This window comes from Perognathus longimembris, chromosome 4, assembly GCF_023159225.1.
Source record: "Perognathus longimembris pacificus isolate PPM17 chromosome 4, ASM2315922v1, whole genome shotgun sequence".
NCBI classification, from domain to species: domain Eukaryota; kingdom Metazoa; phylum Chordata; class Mammalia; order Rodentia; family Heteromyidae; genus Perognathus; species Perognathus longimembris.
Window position 1 is genome coordinate 913,913 of NC_063164.1, and position 17,782 is coordinate 931,694.

Consider the following 17,782-nt stretch of genomic DNA (forward strand, 5'->3'; position numbering starts at 1 on the left):
GTGTCAGGGGGAGGTGTGCTCTAGGTGGAGGCCCTGTGGGTGTGGGTGTCAGGGGGAGGTGTGCTCTAGGTGGAGGCCCTGTGGGTGTCAGGGGAGGTGTGTTCTAGGTGGAGGCCCTGTGGGTGTGGGTGTCAGGGGGAGGTGTGCTCTAGGTGGAGGCCCTGTGGGTGTGGGTGTGGGTGTCAGGGGAGGTGTGCTGTAGGTGGAGGCCCTGTGGGTGTCAGGGGAGGTGTGCTCTAGGTGGAGGCCCTGTGGGTGTGGGTGGGGGTGGGGGAGGTGTGCTCTAGGTGGAGGCCCTGTGGGTGTCAGGGGAGGTGTGCTCTGGGTGGAGGCCCTGTGGGTGTCAGGGGGAGGTGTGCTCTAGGTGGAGGCCCTGTGGGTGTGGGTGTCAGGGGGAGGTGTGCTCTAGGTGGAGGCCCTGTGGGTGTCAGGGGAGGTGTGCTCTAGGTGGAGGCCCCTGTGGGTGTGGGTGTCAGGGGGAGGTGTGCTCTGGGTGGAGGCCCTGTGGGTGTCAGGGGGTGGTGTGCTCTGGGCGGAGGCCCCTGTGGGTGTGGGTGTCAGGGGAGGTGTGCTCTAGGTGGAGGCCCTGTGGGTGTCAGGGGGAGGTGTGTTCTAGGTGGAAGCCCTGTGGGTGTGGGTGTCAGGGGGAGGTGTGCTCTAGGTGGAGGCCCTGTGGGTGTGGGTGTCAGGGGAGGTGTGCTCTAGGTGGAGGCCCTGTGGGTGTGTGTGGGGGAGGTGTGCTCTGGGCGGAGGCCCTGTGGGTGTGTGTGGGGGAGGTGTGCTCTAGGTGGAGGCCCTGTGGGTGTCAGGGGGAGGTGTGCTCTAGGCGGAGGCCCTGTGGGTGTGGGGGGGGGAGGTGTGCTCTGGGTGGAGGCCCTGTGGGTGTCAGGGGGAGGTGTGCTCTAGGTGGAGGCCCTGTGGGTGTCAGGGGGAGGTGTGCTCTAGGTGGAGGCCCTGTGGGTGTCAGGGGGAGGTGTGCTCTGGGTGGAGGCCCTGTGGGTGTCAGGGGGAGGTGTGTTCTAGGTGGAGGCCCTGTGGGTGTGTGTGGGGGAGGTGTGCTCTGGGCGGAGGCCCCTGTGGGTGTGTGTGGGGGAGGTGTGCTCTAGGTGGAGGCCCTGTGGGTGTGGGTGTCAGGGGAGGTGTGCTCTAGGTGGAGGCCCTGTGGGTGTGGGTGTCAGGGGAGGTGTGCTCTAGGTGGAGGCCCTGTGGGTGTGGGTGTCAGGGGAGGTGTGTTCTAGGTGGAGGCCCTGTGGGTGTGGGTGTGGGTGTCAGGGGGAGGTGTGCTCTAGGTGGAGGCCCTGTGGGTGTGGGTGTCAGGGGGAGGTGTGCTCTAGGTGGAGGCCCTGTGGGTGTGGGTGTCAGGGGGAGGTGTGCTCTGGGCGGAGCACCCTGTGGGTGTGTGTGGGGGAGATGTGCTCTAGGTGGAGGCCCTGTGGGTGTGGGTGTCAGGGGAGGTGTGCTCTAGGTGGAGGCCCTGTGGGTGTGGGTGTCAGGGGAGGTGTGCTCTAGGTGGAGGCCCTGTGGGTGTGGGTGTCAGGGGAGGTGTGCTCTAGGTGGAGGCCCTGTGGGTGTCAGGGGGAGGTGTGCTCTAGGTGGAGGCCCTGTGGGTGTGGGTGTCAGGGGGAGGTGTGCTCTAGGTGGAGGCCCTGTGGGTGTCAGGGGGAGGTGTGTTCTAGGTGGAGGCCCTGTGGGTGTCAGGGGAGGTGTGTTCTAGGTGGAGGCCCTGTGGGTGTGGGTGTGGGTGTCAGGGGAGGTGTGCTCTAGGTGGAGGCCCTGTGGGTGTGGGTGTCAGGGGAGGTGTGCTCTAGGTGGAGGCCCTGTGGGTGTGGTGTGTGTGGGGGAGGTGTGCTCTAGGTGGAGGCCCTGTGGGTGTCAGGGGAGGTGTGCTCTAGGTGGAGGCCCTGTGGGTGTGGGTGTCAGGGGGAGGTGTGCTCTAGGTGGAGGCCCTGTGGGTGTCAGGGGGAGGTGTGCTCTAGGTGGAGGCCCCTGTGGGTGTGGGTGTCAGGGGGAGGTGTGCTCTAGGTGGAGACCCTGTGGGTGTCAGGGGGAGGTGTGCTCTAGGTGGAGGCCCCTGTGGGTGTGGGTGTCAGGGGAGGTGTGCTCTAGGTGGAGGCCCTGTGGGTGTCAGGGGGAGGTGTGCTCTAGGTGGAGGCCCTGTGGGTGTGGGTGTCAGGGGAGGTGTGCTCTAGGTGGAGGCCCTGTGGGTGTGGGTGTCAGGGGGAGGTGTGCTCTAGGTGGAGACCCTGTGGGTGTGGGTGTCAGGGGAGGTGTGCTCTAGGTGGAGACCCTGTGGGTGTGGGTGTCAGGGGAGGTGTGCTCTAGGTGGAGGCCCTGTGGGTGTCAGGGGGAGGTGTGCTCTAGGTGGAGGCCCTGTGGGTGTGGGTGTCAGGGGAGGTGTGCTCTAGGTGGAGGCCCTGTGGGTGTCAGGGGGAGGTGTGCTCTAGGTGGAGGCCCTGTGGGTGTGGGTGTGGGTGGGGGAGGTGTGCTCTAGGTGGAGGCCCTGTGGGTGTGGGTGTCAGGGGGAGGTGTGCTGTAGGTGGAGGCCCTGTGGGTGTGGGTGGGGGGAGGTGTGCTCTAGGTGGAGACCCTGTGGGTGTGGGTGGGGGAGGTGTGCTCTAGGTGGAGGGCCTGTGGGTGTGGGTGTCAGGGGGAGGTGTGTTCTAGGTGGAGGCCCTGTGGGTGTGGGTGTCAGGGGGAGGTGTGCTCTAGGTGGAGGCCCTGTGGGTGTCAGGGGAGGTGTGCTCTAGGTGGAGGCCCTGTGGGTGTGGGTGTGGGTGGGGGAGGTGTGCTCTAGGTGGAGGCCCTGTGCGTGTGGGTGGGGGGAGGTGTGCTCTAGGTGGAGGCCCTGTGGGTGTGGGTGGGGGGAGGTGTGCTCTAGGTGGAGGCCCTGTGGGTGTCAGGGGAGGTGTGCTCTAGGTGGAGGCCCCTGTGGGTGTGGGTGTCAGGGGAGGTGTGCTCTAGGTGGAGGCCCTGTGGGTGTCAGGGGGAGGTGTGCTCTAGGTGGAGGCCCTGTGGGTGTGGGTGTCAGGGGAGGTGTGCTCTAGGTGGAGGCCCTGTGGGTGTGGGTGGGGGTGGGGGAGGTGTGCTCTAGGTGGAGGCCCTGTGGGTGTCAGGGGAGGTGTGCTCTGGGTGGAGGCCCCTGTGGGTGTGGGTGTCAGGGGAGGTGTGCTCTAGTTGGAGGCCCTGTGGGTGTCAGGGGGAGGTGTGTTCTAGGTGGAGGCCCTGTGGGTGTGGGTGGGGGTGGGGGAGGTGTGCTCTAGGTGGAGGCCCTGTGGGTGTCAGGGGAGGTGTGCTCTGGGTGGAGGCCCCTGTGGGTGTGGGTGTCAGGGGAGGTTTGCTCTAGGTGGAGGCCCTGTGGGTGTCAGGGGGAGGTGTGCTCTAGGTGGAGGCCCTGTGGGTGTCAGGGGGAGGTGTGTTCTAGGTGGAGGCCCTGTGGGTGTGGGTGGGGGTGGGGGAGGTGTGCTCTAGGTGGAGGCCCTGTGGGTATCAGGGGAGGTGTGCTCTAGGTGGAGGCCCTGTGGGTGTGGGTGTCAGGGGAGGTGTGCTCTAGGTGGAGGCCCTGTGGGTGTGGGTGTCAGGGGGAGGTGTGCTCTAGGTGGAGACCCTGTGGGTGTGGGTGTCAGGGGAGGTGTGCTCTAGGTGGAGACCCTGTGGGTGTGGGTGTCAGGGGAGGTGTGCTCTAGGTGGAGGCCCTGTGGGTGTCAGGGGGAGGTGTGCTCTAGGTGGAGGCCCTGTGGGTGTGGGTGTCAGGGGAGGTGTGCTCTAGGTGGAGGCCCTGTGGGTGTCAGGGGGAGGTGTGCTCTAGGTGGAGGCCCTGTGGGTGTCAGGGGGAGGTGTGTTCTAGGTGGAGGCCCCTGTGGGTGTGGGTGGGGGTGGGGGGAGGTGTGTTCTAGGCGGAGGCCCCTGTGGGTGTGGGGTGGGGGTGGGGGGAGGTGTGTTCTAGGCGGAGGCCCCTGTGGGTGTGGGTGTGGGTGGGGGAGGTGTGCTCTAGGTGGAGGCCCTGTGGGTGTGGGTGTCAGGGGGAGGTGTGCTCTAGGTGGAGACCCTGTGGGTGTCAGGGGGAGGTGTGCTCTAGGTGGAGGCCCTGTGGGTGTCAGGGGGAGGTGTGCTCTAGGTGGAGGCCCCTGTGGGTGTGGGTGTCAGGGGGAGGTGTGCTCTAGGTGGAGGCCCTGTGGGTGTCAGGGGGAGGTGTGCTCTAGGTGGAGACCCTGTGGGTGTGGGTGTCAGGGGAGGTGTGCTCTAGGTGGAGGCCCTGTGGGTGTCAGGGGGAGGTGTGCTGTAGGTGGAGGCCCTGTGGGTGTGGGTGTCAGGGGAGGTGTGCTCTAGGTGGAGGCCCTGTGGGTGTCAGGGGGAGGTGTGCTCTAGGTGGAGGCCCTGTGGGTGGGGATGGGGGTGGGGGTGGGGGTGGGGGAGGTGTGCTCTGGGCGGAGGCCCCTGTGGGTGGGGGTGGGGGTGGGGGTGGGGGAAGGTGTGCTCTGGGCGGAGGCCCCTGTGGGTGGGGGTGGGGGTGGGGGTGGGGGAATGTGTGCTCTGGGCGGAGGCCCCTGTGGGTGGGGGTGGGGGGAGGTGTGCTCTGGGCGGAGGCCCCTGTGGGTGGGGGTGGGGGGAGGTGTGCTCTGGGCAGAGGCCCCTGTGGGTGGGGGTGGGGGTGGGGGTGGGGGAGGTGTGCTCTGGGCGGAGGCCCCTGTGGGACAGAGGCCGTGGCCCCGTGGCGGTGGCCCAGCTTCTCCGTGGCGGAGCCTCAGGGGCAGCGACAAGGTTGTGGCGGGTGAGACTTGTCCACGCTTGCTCGTGGTTCTGGGGGGCCATACGGACGATGGCCAGGTGGGACCCCGGGCTGTTAGGGCCCTCCGGGACCAGGGGGGCTCTGAGGCGGGCGGAGCTGTGGTGAGCGCCCTGTGGTTTGGCGGTGCACCTGTGTGCACTCTCGAAGGCTTTCAAATGCTCTGTGGTTCCCCCGGGGACCTGGGCTGTGCAACGCAGAGGCTCTGTCGAGGGACAGCTGCGGTGGCTCTTCCGATGGGGGGGCAGGGGACACGCGGCGGAACCTTCTGGAATGTGATTTTCTTCCCCCTAAGGCTGAGGATTGTAGGTGCTGGCACCGATGCTGAGGTGGATGGGGTGGGAGAAGCCCCCGCTCGGGCCTGACCTCTGACAGGCTGAGCTCGGCCGTGGCTGCCGCCCAGGTCTCTGTTGCCTGGTGTTATCCACGCTGCCCTTTTGCTCAGTGGTTGCACAGAGACACAGGCACCAGGGCAGCTGGGCAGCTGAGGGCTGGCACGATGGGCTAGTCCACCGGTTCAAGATCTGGTCTCATTCTCTGCCCCTTAGGCAGGGTCGTGGTCTGTCTGCCCACAGGCTGGCCCGGGGGGACAGAAGCGTCCTGGAGCCCACTGAAGCTAGAGCTTCCTCTGGGGTGCCCGCCGCAGGCTGGGGAGCAGCCCCGTCCAGGCCTCCCTCGCCCGCCCCGCCAGGCCCAGGAGCTCCTACCCCGGAGAAGGGCCCTGCCCGGCGGCCGGAGGCGCCCCAGCCTCCTCGGGCAGGGCTCGGACGCAGGTCGCCTGGGCCTCTGTTTCCCCTGCCCTCTGTGAGCCAGAGCCTGGCGCCTGGCACCTGCGACCCCCTCAGACACCCATCCTGGACACCACGCGGGTGGGGTTCGAGCAGCACCCAGCGGGGTCCGTCCATACCCCCTGCCTCACCGCAGATGCTGACGGTGTCCTCGTCCCGGGGCAGAGCCGTGGCAGGACGGGCGGCTGGCACAGAGCCCCGGCAGGGAGGGCCTCCGCCTGGCACAGGACAGAGGTGGGAGGAGCCTGGGGGCAGGACCAGGAAGGAGCAGCCCAGCTGTGTGGGCAGCGGGAGGGCCCGGCGGGCGCAGGAGCGGAGGACTGTGGGAAGGTGGAGGCCGGCCAGGCCCAGCCACCGCCTCTCTGATGGGCGTTTCCCTAAAAGCGGGTCTGGTCACCGGCTCCTTTCACTCGGACGGTGGCCTCGGGGGCGGGCTGAGGGGGCCACGGGGGGAAGGTTGTCTCCTGGTGGGAGCTGATGGCCAGCTCGGGCCACCATGGGCCGCGACCCCAACGCCTGCCAAGCAGAGCCCGTCTTCCTAGGTGCCGGGCAGTCCGGGTCTGGTGGGAGCCGGGTGCGGCTTTCTTACTCTGGCTGGTGTGACTCTCGTCCCCCACGGTGCCCAAATTCTGGAGGCTTCCAGGACAGTGGCTGGCGCCCCTGCCTCCGGGCGGCCGTCCTGACCCGCCCTCCCCGGCACCCTCCCTGCCCCGCCCTCATCTCCCGATGGCCTCTGAGGCCGGGCGCCCACCGCCCGTTCAGACGGGACGTGGGGAGAGCGTGGTGGAGGTGCGGGCCGCGCTCCGCCGGTTGGCCGTCTGGCGGTGGTCTGTGACGGCCCAGCCCGCCCGCCCGCCCCCCCCCCCCGTGTCGAGGGGCTTCCGCGTTGGGGTCTGTCCTGACGGGGCTGAGGAAGCTCGAGGGGCCCGCGGGGCCCGGGGAGCAGGCCTCATCTCCTCGCCAAGCCCAGCCCGGGTCTGGCCGCCCCCAGGGTCCCCCAGGCCCGGCCGGGCTCCCTCTCCGGGTGTCCTGGCCGGCCCCCGCCTCCCGCCTCACCCCCTGGCACCTCCGCGGGGGCGGGGCCGGCCGTCGCTCCGCCCTCCCGCCAGCGAGCGGCACGGAGGCGCGGCCTGTGGCCCGTGGCCAGGAAACAGCCCCGTGGCGCCGAAGGCCGTCCTGTCCGTCGGGGCCGGGCCGCTCTGGGTGCCAGCTGGGGCCCGCCGTCCGGGGGCAGCAGGGTGGACTGGGGCTCTCTCTGTAGCCCCGGGGCGGGGGGCAGCTGGGGCATCATCAGCGCACCGACCGGGTCCCTCCGCAGCCGCGCCGGCGCGTGGCGGGCCTCTTCTCACGTCTCACTCTCTCCTGTGTGTGTGTGCGTGTGTCCGGCCGCCTTCCTTAGCGTTTCCTTCGGAAATGACACTAGGTACAGCCCCCCTTCCCCCGCGCCCGCCCGCCCGCCCTCCGCTCCGCCTCTCTCCTTCCTCCTCCGACGTCTGCCCGCTCCGTGCCCCGTGCCGTGTCCCCGCCACGCGTGGTCCTGTCCCCCGCTCCGTGCCCGCCGCCTCCACCCCCTCCGGACGCCCCGCAGAGGCTCCGCCCGGCCCGGCCCGCCCGTCGGCCCCGCGCCCCCCGCCCCGGGGTGGGCGGTGCGGGGGCCCGGCCTGGCTCCGTGGCGCCCGCGGACCTGGGCCGGCCCCGCTGTGTCTGAGGATGCTTGGATTGGGAGCGCGCTCCACGCTCCGCGGGGCCGAGGGGCGGGGCGGGGGCTCCACGGGACCTCTGTGGCCTGTGCTCCGGGACGCCTCTCCCCGGGGGCCACGGCTCGCCCGGGCGGGGGGCGGTTTCCACGCCAAGCATCCTCCCCGGGCCCTTCCTCTGGTGGGGGCGAGCTGGTTGATGAGGAGATGGGCCGAGAGTTCTGGCCCACCCAGGAGGGCCCCGCTCGGGCCCCGGGGGGACCGTGACACCTCGTTGCTCAGACGAAGGCTGAGGTGGGACGGGAAGTGGCTCTGCCCTCCTTCCCCTCCCCTCCTGCCCCTCCTCCTCCCTCCCCCACCTCTCCCACCTCGGTGCATCCTAGTCGGCCCCTCCCCGCCTCCTCGGCCTGCCCCCCTCCAGCCCGCCCTCCGTGGAGCCGAGAGCGCGGAGCTCACCGTGACGGCTCCGGGGCGCCGCCCGGCCCAGGCCTGGCGCGTGGAGGCCGGGCGTCCGCCGGCGCCGCCACCGTGGCCCCCGCCCCGACTCCGGGTAGCGCCCCCTCCGGTCGCCCCGCATCGTCTGTCCGTCTGTCTGTAGGCGGCGTCCCTCGGGAAGCCACCCATGTGTTGTCTTTTACCTTGTCTGCTTCCCTCTAGAACCTTCTACCAGTTTGAGGCAGCGTGGGACAGCTCTATGCACAACTCCCTCCTGCTGAACCGAGTCACCCCTACCGGGAGAAGATCTACATGACCCTCTCCGCCTACATCGAGGCAAGACGCTTGTGTTTCCCGCGGGCCGACAGGTGGTGGAGAAGCCAGTTGAGGGGCGGAGGGGCCGGGCCCCACACAGGCTAGGAGATGAGGCCTGGGGGTGGGAGCAAGCCCTGCGGTCCCCACGGCCCTCGGGGTGCCGGGCAGGTGCGTGTGACCGCGACTTCTGTGCTGTGGTTGGTCAGGGGTGAGCCGGGCGGGGCGGCCGGGCTTCACAGAGGCTTCGGGGGGTCCGGGCCGCTGCACTGGGGCTTCTGCCCCCCTTCCCCGAGGGCCTGGAGCTCGGGCCAGGCCGCGGCCTGCTCAGCCCGGGCAGCTCCGGGAGGCTGGGAGGGAGCCGGGCCGAGCCCGGGGGGGGGGGCCCGGGGCTCCGGGTGCCCCGTGCCCAGCCCCTGCCTCCGCCCGCCCACCCTCGCAGATGGAGAACTGCACCCAGCCTGCCGTGATCACCAAGGACTTCTGCATGGTCTTCTACTCCCGGGACGCCAAGCTTCCGGCCTCCCGCTCCATCCGGAACCTGTTCGGCGAGCGGGAGCCTGCGCGCCTCAGAGGGGTGCGTCTGGGGGGCCCGCCCGGCCGTGGGGCCCCGCCCCCCACCCGGGGCCCAGGGAGGACCGGGCTGGGCTCTGCACACGGCGTGGCCCTGAGCCGTCTAACGCCGTTCCGCTTGTGTCCGGGGCCCCCGAGCTCAGCGTGGGCTAGCGGGGGGCCCCCCCTGCCGGCTCCCTGCTCCTCCACCCCTGCCCGTCTGTGTGGCTGCCCGAGGGGGCCCTGGGCCCACGCAGAGATGGACACCGTGTTGGGGGGGCCCGAGGGGGCCAGCAGCCTGTGGGGAGAGGGCCCGTGCCCTGCTTCTGTGGGGCCCCGGCGGGCCCTCAGCTCCATTCGTGGAAGGGGTGGCGAGGGAGGGCCTGGAGAGGGCATAGGGCGGGGCCGGGAGAGGGCCCTAAGCTGAGCTGCTCCTCCCAGGGGCTGGAGGGGGGCTTGAGGGGTGGGGGTGGAGGAGGGGCCCTAAGCTGAGCTGCTCCTCCCAGGGGCTGGAGGGGGGGGCTTGAGGGGTGGGGGTCGAGGAGGGGCTGGAGGGGGGCTTGAGGGGTGGGGGCCAGGGCCAAGGAGGGGCTGGAGGGGGGACTTGAGGGGGGTTGGGGAGTAGCCCTTAGCTGAGCTGCTCCCCTGGGGGCTGGAGTAGGGACTGGAGGGGTGGGGGCCGGGGAGGGGCTGGAGGGGGGACTGGAGGGGTGGGGGCCGGGGAGGGGCTGGAGGGGGGACTGGAGGGGTGGGGGTCGAGGAGGGGCCCTAAGCTGAGCTGCTCCTCCCAGAGGCTGGAGGGGGGCTGGAGGGGTGGGGGCCGGGGAGGGGCCCTAAGCTGAGCTGCCCCCCCCCCTCGGGCTGGCACTAGCCCAGTGCCTTCCTGGAGTCCTGGCCACTTTCTGATGGGAAAGGACCAAGCCAGGCTGTCCCAGTGCTGAGGCTGCCTGGCATTGGCCGCCTTCCTTGGGGACCTCAGCATTCGCCCCACAGACCCATTGTGGGGCCCCCTGGCCCAGCCAGAGGCGAGGAGCCTGGGCATCGGGACTCGGGGGGCTGGAGGGCCGCCAGGGCCACCGGGGTCTCGTGCTCTGTGCGGGGCTCTGCGGCCGCCATGGCCGTGTCCAAGTCGGCTGTCTGTCCATGGGGGAGCTGGGCTCCCAGGACCAGGAGGGCGTTCCCGTGGGGCACGGGGCCCGCGGGGACCCCAGCCCTGAGGATCTGGGGGGCGGAGGAGCTCAGGGAGGCAAAGCTGAGGCCCTGTGGCACCTGAGCAGAAGGTTCTGGTCCTGGGTCAGGGGCTGCGGGTCTGGGATGGGTTAGAGCCTGCGGCTCGGCCGTCTGCCTGGTGTCTAGGGTGAGGCTTGGGCCGGTGTGTGTCGCGCTGTGGCTGGTCAGGACCCCTCCCGTCGCCCTGTCCCCGCGCCGTGCCTGGTAACCAGGTGTTCCCTCCCCCGTCCCTGCAGCAACCGGGTGACCGGTGTGTACGAGCTGAGGCCTGTGCCACGTGGCAGATGCCGGGAGCCCAGGTGGGTGTGGGCGGGGCCGGGTGGGTGTGGGCGGGGCCCGGGTGGGTGTGGGCGGGGCCCGGGTGGGTGTGGGCGGGGCCCCGGGTGGGTGTGGGCGGGGCCCGGGTGGGTGTGGGCGGGGCCCGGGTGGGTGTGGGGCGGGGCCCGGGTGGGTGTGGGCGGGGCCCGGGTGGGTGTGGGCGGGGCCCGGGTGGGTGTGGGCGGGGCCCGGGCGGGTGTGGGCGGGGCCCGGGTGGGTGTGGGCGGGGCCCGGGTGGGTGTGGGCGGGGCCCGGGCGGGTTGTGGGCGGGGCCCGGGTGGGTGTGGGCGGGGCCCGGGTCGGTGTGGGCGGGGCCCGGGTGGGTGTGGGCGGGGCCGGGTGGGTGCAGCCGCAGTCGCCGACACAAACCCGCTCCCGTTGAAGCAGTGGGGGGGGGGGCAGTTCGGGATCACCAGCCCTGGGTTGCTACCGGGCCCGAGGCCGGCCTGGTTCCGTGGTCCTGGGCTGTGGACCGAGGCCCAGGGGAGCGTGTCCAGAAGGAGTCCCCTCTGGAAGGAGGGGCGTCAGTGCCGCCATCGGGAAGGGCGGGCGTCCGCCGTCTGTCCCCCCTCCAGGGATGCAGCGCCGGCGGCGGCGTGTGCTGGACACGTCCGTGGCCTACGTCCGGGGTGAGGAGAACCTGGCGGGCTGGAGGCCCCGCAGCGACAGCCTGATCCTCGATCACCAGTGGGAGCTGGAGAAGCTCAGCCTGCTGCAGGAGGTGAGCCCGGGGCCCCGGAAGCCGGGCGTGGAGGGACGGGGCCCTCCGGGAAGCCGGGCGTGAGGGACGGGGCCTCCGGAGCCCCGGCCGCCACGGTCCTGACCTTGGGGTCGCCCGGAGCCACCGAGGCCAGAGCACCCTGCGCAGGGTGGGGGAGGGGGTGGGGGCTGCCTGGCCGGGCTCACCGGGCAGCGGGGCGGCCCTCGGCTCTGAGGGCCGGCGGCGGCGCCAGGCAGGACGGACCCCCGCGGGGCCCGAGGGCCGCCCCCGCGCCGATGCCAGCCCGCGCTCTGTGCAGGTGGAGAAGACGCGGCACTACCTGCTGCTGCGGGAGAAGCTGGAGACCACGCAGCGGCCGGGCGCCGAGGCCCTGTCCCGGCCTCCAGCGAGGACTCCGAGGTCCCGCAGCTCCTCCGGGGCCTCCTCCCCGCTGTCGGCCGAGGGGCGGCCCTCGCCGCTGGAGCCGCCCAACGAGAGGCAGCGGGAGCTAGCGGTCAAGGTGGGTGGAGCCGCGGGGGGCGGGGCCAAGGGCACTCCTGCCCCCCCTCCCCCGGGCCTGGCCTTGTCCCTGGCCGGCTCCCGTCAGATCTGCCTGGAGGAGGGGGGGCGGTCAGCACCACACCCGGGTGCCCCAGAGCCCCTCCAGCAGCGACGGCCCCCCTCTGCCAGCCCTGAGCTGGAGGGGAGCCCACTGCCCCCATCGGTGCCGCTGCGGGCTGCTGGGAAGGCCGAGCGTCTTTAGGCAGTGCCTCTGGGCCTGGGCTCGACCTTGGGGGGCGGCCCCCCCCACTTCATCACCAGGGCACCGTGACCCGGGGTGCTCTGGCCTCGGTGTCGTCCCGGCTGTGGGAGGGGTGCCAGTAGGGCCACGCGTGGGGAGCGGCCCTGACCACACGCGTGCTTGGCCCACAGTGCTTACGCCTCCTCACCCACACGTTCAACAGAGAGTACAGCCACAGCCACGTCTGCGTCAGCGCCAGCGAGAGCAAGGTAGGCGGGGCCCGGGCCTCGACGGGTGGGGACCCCCCCGCAGGGCAGTGCCACCCCCCCGCAGGGCAGTGCTGCCCCCCCCCCGCAGGACAGTGCCGCCCCCCCCGCAGGGCAGTGCTGCCCCCCCCCGCAGGACAGTGCCGCCCCCCCCCCCCGCAGGACAGTGCCGCCCCCCCGCAGGGCAGTGCTGCCCCCCCCCGCAGGGCAGTGCTGCCCCCCCCGCAGGACAGTGCCGCCCCCCCGCAGGGCAGTGCTGCCCCCCCCCACAGGACAGTGCCGCCCCCCCCCCCGCAGGACAGTGCCGCCCCCCCGCAGGGCAGTGCCACCCCCCCACAGGGCAGTGCCGCCCCCCCCCCGCAGGACAGTGCCGCCCCCTGCAGGGCATTGCCGCCCCCCCAGGGCAGTGCCGCCCCCCCCCAGGGGTGCCGGTGCTAAGGAGGTGTCTCCTCGCCTCTGGCGCGTGCAGGTGGACTTGGGCTCTCCCAGGCGCTCCCCTCTGCCCCCCGAGCCTGGGGTCCAGGGCGGTGGGCTGTGGGCGCGGCAGCCGGTGCCGCCCCCTCTCCCCCCCCTCCCTGATGTCCTTCCCCAGGGCCCCCCCCCCGCAGGCCCTCGCGGCACCCCCCACCCCACTCCTCGTGACCTGTGCACCCTTCCCCTGCGCCCCAGCGGGCCGGAGCCCCCGTGCGGGCCCAGCCCCACGCGAGCTCTCCCTCGCAGGAGGGACAGCCCTGCCGGCATCCGTCAGGGCCGAGGCCGACCGGGAGGGACAGGCGGGGCGGGTCGGGAGGGGGGAGAGGGCCTGGGGCCTGGGCAGGGGCTGGGGTCCCGGAGCGACCGGGGGGTGGCTTGCTGGAGCTGAGGCCGGGGAGAGGGAGCAGGGGGTCCAGTGCACAGACGTCAAGACACAGACGAGGACGCCCACCGAGGCCCAGAGACCCGAGGAAGCTTCTTCTCTCCACAGCTCTCGGAGATGTCTGTCACCCTGATCGGGACCCGTCCATGTCCCCCCTGGGGGCAGCCACGCTTACCCCCTCCTCCACCTGCCCCTCTCTGGTTGAAGGCCGCTACAGTGCCCCTGATGTGAGGTGAGCTCTTCCAGGGCTGCTGGGGAAGCTTCTGGAACCCCGACCAGCCAGGGAGTGTGGCTGAGCCTTGGGCATGGGGAGGCGGCGGGCCCTGTGCTGGACACACGGCTGGAGGGGTCTGGTGGAGAGCCCGGCGGGGGAGAAGCCCCTCCCGGGGGGCGCCCTGCAGCCCGGCGGGGGAGAAGCCCCTCCCGGAGGGCGCCCTGCAGCCCGGCGGGGGTGAAGCCCCTCCCGGAGGGCGCCCTGCAGCCCGGCGGAGGTGATGAAGCCCCTCCCGGGGGGCGCCCTGCAGCCCGGCGGGGGAGAAGCCCCTCCCGGAGGGCGCCCTGCAGCCCGGCGGGGGTGAAGCCCCTCCCGGAGGGCGCCCTGCAGCCCGGCGGAGGTGATGAAGCCCCTCCCGGGGGGTGTCCTGCAGCCCGGCGGGGTGAAGCCCCTCCCGGAGGGCGCCCTGCAGCCCGGCGGGGGTCCTGCAGCCCGGCGGGGGAGAAGCCCCTCCCGGAGGGCGCCCTGCAGCCCGGCGGGGGTGAAGCCCCTCCCGGAGGGCGCCCTGCAGCCCGGCGGAGGTGATGAAGCCCCTCCCGGGGGGCGCCCTGCAGCCCGGCGGGGGAGAAGCCCCTCCCGGAGGGCGCCCTGCAGCCCGGCGGGGGTGAAGCCCCTCCCGGAGGGCGCCCTGCAGCCCGGCAGAGGTGATGAAGCCCCTCCCGGGGGGTGTCCTGCAGCCCGGCGGGGGTGAAGCCCCTCCCGGAGGGCGCCCTGCAGCCCGGCGGGGGTCCTGCAGCCCGGCGGGGGAGAAGCCCCTCCCGGGGGGCGCCCTGCAGCCCGGCGGGGGTGAAGCCCCTCCCGGGGGGTGCCCTGCAGCCCAGCGGGGGAGAAGCCCCTCCCGGAGGGCGCCCTGCAGCCCGGCGGGGGTGATGAAGCCCCTCCCGGGGGGTGTCCCTGCAGCCCGGCGGGGAGAAGCCCCTCCCAGGGGGCGCCCTGCAGCCGGCAGGGGTGAAACACAAATGCAAGAACACATTGTTGGATGAAGGGAGAGATGGGCGGCACACACACCACGTTGCCCTGGTCTGGGGGCCAGGGATGGGTCCCCGAGTCCTCAGTGAGCCGTGAACTCGGTGCTGAGAGCAAGGCTGTCTTTCTGGGGTGAAGCGAGGTTTGCAAGAGGAGCCCCCCCCCCCCATGTCTGATTCCCAAGAATTTCAACTCAGCCTCTCCTACTTCAACCTGTCCCCGGCCTCCGGCTCTGGTTTCTGGTGGCCGCGTGTGCTGTGAAGTCAGGGCGTCTGCTAGGCGCGGGCCCCCCTGCGAGTGGGGACCGCAGTGGGGTCCCTCGAGTGGGGACCGCGGCCCTTTGTGCTGTAGCGTTTTACGGACATCTTTGGGGTAGGGCCTTGTGTTTGGGCCCCAGGCTGGCCTGGACAGCCATTCCACCGCCTCAGCCTCCTCGGCGCTGAGCTTGCGGACAGGAGCCACCGCCTCTGGCCCTGACCTTGCTTTACGTGAACGGAAGTACGCAGCGCTTCGCCTGTCGGGTCCCGGGCCTCGCTGCCCCCCCCCCCTCCCTGCAGTCCCCGGCTTAGCCCGCACCGCACTGAGCTTGGTTCTGGATGCTTCTATGGAGGCTGCGGGGTGGGGAGGGGAGAGTGTGTTCTCCACACAGAGGCCGGCCGGCCGGGCCCAGAGCCCCCACCCCCGGGCCGGGCCCGCGTCCCTGCCAGGCAGACCCCCGGGGTGTCCAGGCGGAGGCCCGAGCCCAGCGAGGGACCGTCTGCGTCCCTCTCTCTCCCAGGACCCCCGCAGCCCTGCTCCCGGCCGGCCAGCCCGGAGCCCGAGCCTCTGCCGAGGCGGACTCCAGGAAGCTCCCGTCCCCAGCCCGCGCCTCCGAAGCAGACAAGGAGCCTCAGCGCCTGCTGGTCCCTGACATCCAGGAGATCCGAGTCAGGTGTGCGGGGCGGGGGGTGCCGGGGGGGGGCACGAAAGCCCTGCCCGGCCAGCCCTGGGCCGGCAAGGGGGGGCCCTGCGCTTGACCGGCCCTGGGGCCGGGTCAGGCCCCACCGTGCCCTGTGCCGAGCTGGACAAAGGCGAGAGGCAGGCAGGGGCAGGGGCCTGCCTTCCTCCCCCTGCCCCCGCCTGCCCCCCTCCTCCCCCAGAGATGGGCCGGCAGGGGGGCCTCTGGCGGCGCAGGCTGGGGTCTGCCGGGGGCCCTGGCCTAGCCGGGTGACCGGGGGCCGGGGGGCGGGGGCGGGGCGGGCCGAGCCCCTCCCGGCCGGGTCCCCTCTGGAGCCGGTCCCCGTCCCTGTCCACAGCCCCATCGTCTCCAAGAAGGGCTACCTGCACTTCCTGGAGCCGCCACACGGCCGGCTGGGCCAAGCGCTTCGTGGTGGTGCGGCGTCCCTACGCCTACATGTACAACAGCGAGCGGGACGCGGTGGAGCGGTTCGTGCTCAACCTCTCCACCGCCCAGGTGGAGTACAGCGAGGACCAGCAGGCCATGCTCAAGGTGCGGCGGGCGGCGGGGGCGGGGGTGTGGGGGGGGCGCGGGGAGCCGGGGGGCGGGGAGCCGGGGGGCGGGGAGCCGGGAGGCGGGGAGGCGGGGGGGGCGGGGGAGCCGGGGGGCGGGGAGCCGGGGGGGGGGCGGGGAGCCGGGGGCGGGGAGCCGGGGGGCGGGGAGCTGGGGGGGGGCGGGGAGCCGGGGGGCGGGGAGCCGGGGGGCGGGGAGCCGGGGGGGGGGTGGGGAGCCGGGGGGGTGGGGAGCCGGGGGGCGGGGAGCCGGGGGGCGGGGAGCCGGGGGGGGGGCGGGGAGCCGGGGGGCGGGGAGCCGGGAGGCGGGGAGGCGGGGGGGCGGGGAGCTGGGGGGCGGGGAGCCGGGGGGGGCGGGGAGCTGGGGGGGGCGGGGAGCCGGGGGGCGGGGAGCCGGGGGGGCGGGGGAGCCGGGGGGGGGGGTGGGGAGCCGGGGGCCTCCGCGGGGCCCTGCGTGGCACGGGGTCCCTCCCGCCCGGCCTCCCGGGGCCGGCCCGCGGCAGCCTGGGCGAGGGGCGGGCGGTCCAGGCGTGCGCGGGGGGCCCCTCGCCGTGGGGGGCCCGGCTGTGGGGCGGGCGCCCCGCCTGAACGCGGTAGCTGCCCAGGCTCCCGCCTGCCCGCCGGGCTGAGAAGGTTCTGGAAGCCGTCTGGGCCGCGGCCACGATGCCCACTCGGGGATGTTTTTCTTTCTGGGCGAGCGTGACCGTGGCCTCAGCTGCCACCCATCCGCCACGCGGGAGCGGGGCCCGGTGGGCGAGCGGGAGCGGGGGCCCGGTGGCCGAGCGGGAGCGGGGAGCGGGGGCCCGGTGGCCGAGCGGGGAGCGGGGAGCGGGGGGCCCGGTGGCCGAGCGGGGAAGCGGGGAGCGGGGGCCCGGTGGCCGAGGCGGGGGAGCGGGGAGCGGGGGCCCGGTGGCCGAGCGGGGAGCGGGGAGCGGGGGGGCCCGGTGGCCGAGCGGGGGAGCGGGGAGCGGGGGGCCCGGTGGCGCGAGCGGGGGGAGCGGGGGCCCGGTGGCCGAGCGGGGAGCGGGGAGCGGGGGCCTGGTGGCCGAGCGGGGAGCGGGGAGCGGGGGCCCGGTGGCCGAGCGGGGAGCGGGAGGGGGGGAGGGGCCCCGGCTCTGGGCGCGGCGGCCCCGTCACCCCCGGCCCGCTCGCCCCCGCAGACCCCCAACACGTTCGCGGTGTGCACGGCGCACCGGGGCATCCTGCTGCAGGCCAACAGCGACAAGGACATGCACGACTGGCTGTACGCCTTCAACCCCCTCCTGGCGGGGACCATTCGGTACGCCCCGTCCTGCGGCAGGGCCACACCCGCGGGGGCGGGGGGGGGGCGGGGGCGGGGCCGCTGGGGGCCACAGTGCAGGGGGGGGGGACCGGGGCCTGTGGGCGCTGCCTCTCACCGCCGGGCGGGCGGGCGGGCGGGCGGCTGGGCAGCCCTAACCACCGCCCTCCCCGCCCCCCCCCCTCCCCACCCCCCCGCAGGTCCAAGCTTTCCCGGAGGAGGTCTGCGCAGATGAGGGTCTGAGCCGGCCGGGCCCCGCCAGCCAGCGGCCTGGCCCCCCCCCCCCCCGCCCCCGACGTCTGTCTCCCCCTCCGCTGCCCACGGGGGCCCCGCCCCCCGCCCCACACAGCCGGCCGAGCCCCCGGAGGCCGTGCCGTCGTCGGGCGGCTCCGGGAACGCCGGAAAGGTCAGAGGGCACAGGACCTAGGGCGTCGCTGCCGTTCTCCTATTTTTTTAAAGCATAGACAGACTTATAATTAATATACGCTAGCTAGTGACGTCGAAACGGCTCGCCGAGGAGTTAACTATTAAGACTGTGTTCTATTTATAAGTATTTATTTCTGACGCCTCCAGGCAGGCCTCCGGTGCGGCGCGGAGCCCCCGCCCGCGGGCCCCCGCTCTGCTGCCCGTGTCCCAGCCTGCCTGCCGGGGGCCGAGGGGGGGGGACACCCCATGGCGGGTGCACCGGGTCTCCCTGCCCCAGCCAGGCTTCTCCAGGGTGCTCTGGGCAGGCGTCTAGGGAGCCTGGGGGGGGACCGGGGGCGGTGCCCGGGGGCGGGGGGGGGGGCGAGGGGCGGTGCCCGGGGGCGTGGGGGGGGCGGGGGGGTGGTGCCGGCAGGTGTGCGGATCTGGGAGGCCGTGGAGGCCGTCTTGGGGGCTGCAGGAGAGGAAGGGGGGCGGGTCTGCTCCGGGCGTGGCAGGGGGGTCGGAGCCCCGGATGCTGTCCCGGCCTTCGGGAGCTCGGGCCGCAGCCTCTCCTGCCCCATGAGACCAGGGGTGACAGGCGGGGTCCCGAAGGGGCTCTGTGGCTGGCGATGGGTCCCCAGTGCCCTCCTGCCCCGGCACGGGGTCTGCA

The 17,782-nt window shown here is 73.2% G+C and overlaps 1 protein-coding gene across 1 annotated transcript in view; it reads left to right on the forward strand.

The window, feature by feature from the left end:
- Kif1a (kinesin family member 1A) overlaps positions 1-17,028 on the forward strand; it is an 83,882-nt gene extending 66,854 nt beyond the window's left edge. Inside the window, 17 exon segments of the mRNA XM_048344391.1 lie at positions 7,926-7,990; positions 7,993-8,039; positions 8,458-8,565; positions 8,567-8,592; positions 10,034-10,061; positions 10,063-10,096; positions 10,691-10,836; positions 11,135-11,335; positions 11,749-11,826; positions 12,788-12,809; positions 12,812-12,913; positions 14,701-14,748; positions 14,751-14,850; positions 15,215-15,257; positions 15,259-15,408; positions 16,589-16,707; positions 16,908-17,028. Of these exon segments, the coding sequence (XP_048200348.1) occupies positions 7,926-7,990; positions 7,993-8,039; positions 8,458-8,565; positions 8,567-8,592; positions 10,034-10,061; positions 10,063-10,096; positions 10,691-10,836; positions 11,135-11,335; positions 11,749-11,826; positions 12,788-12,809; positions 12,812-12,913; positions 14,701-14,748; positions 14,751-14,850; positions 15,215-15,257; positions 15,259-15,408; positions 16,589-16,707; positions 16,908-16,950 (1,360 nt within the window). The 3' untranslated portion in view covers positions 16,951-17,028.
- Positions 17,029-17,782: the final 754 nt, after the last annotated feature.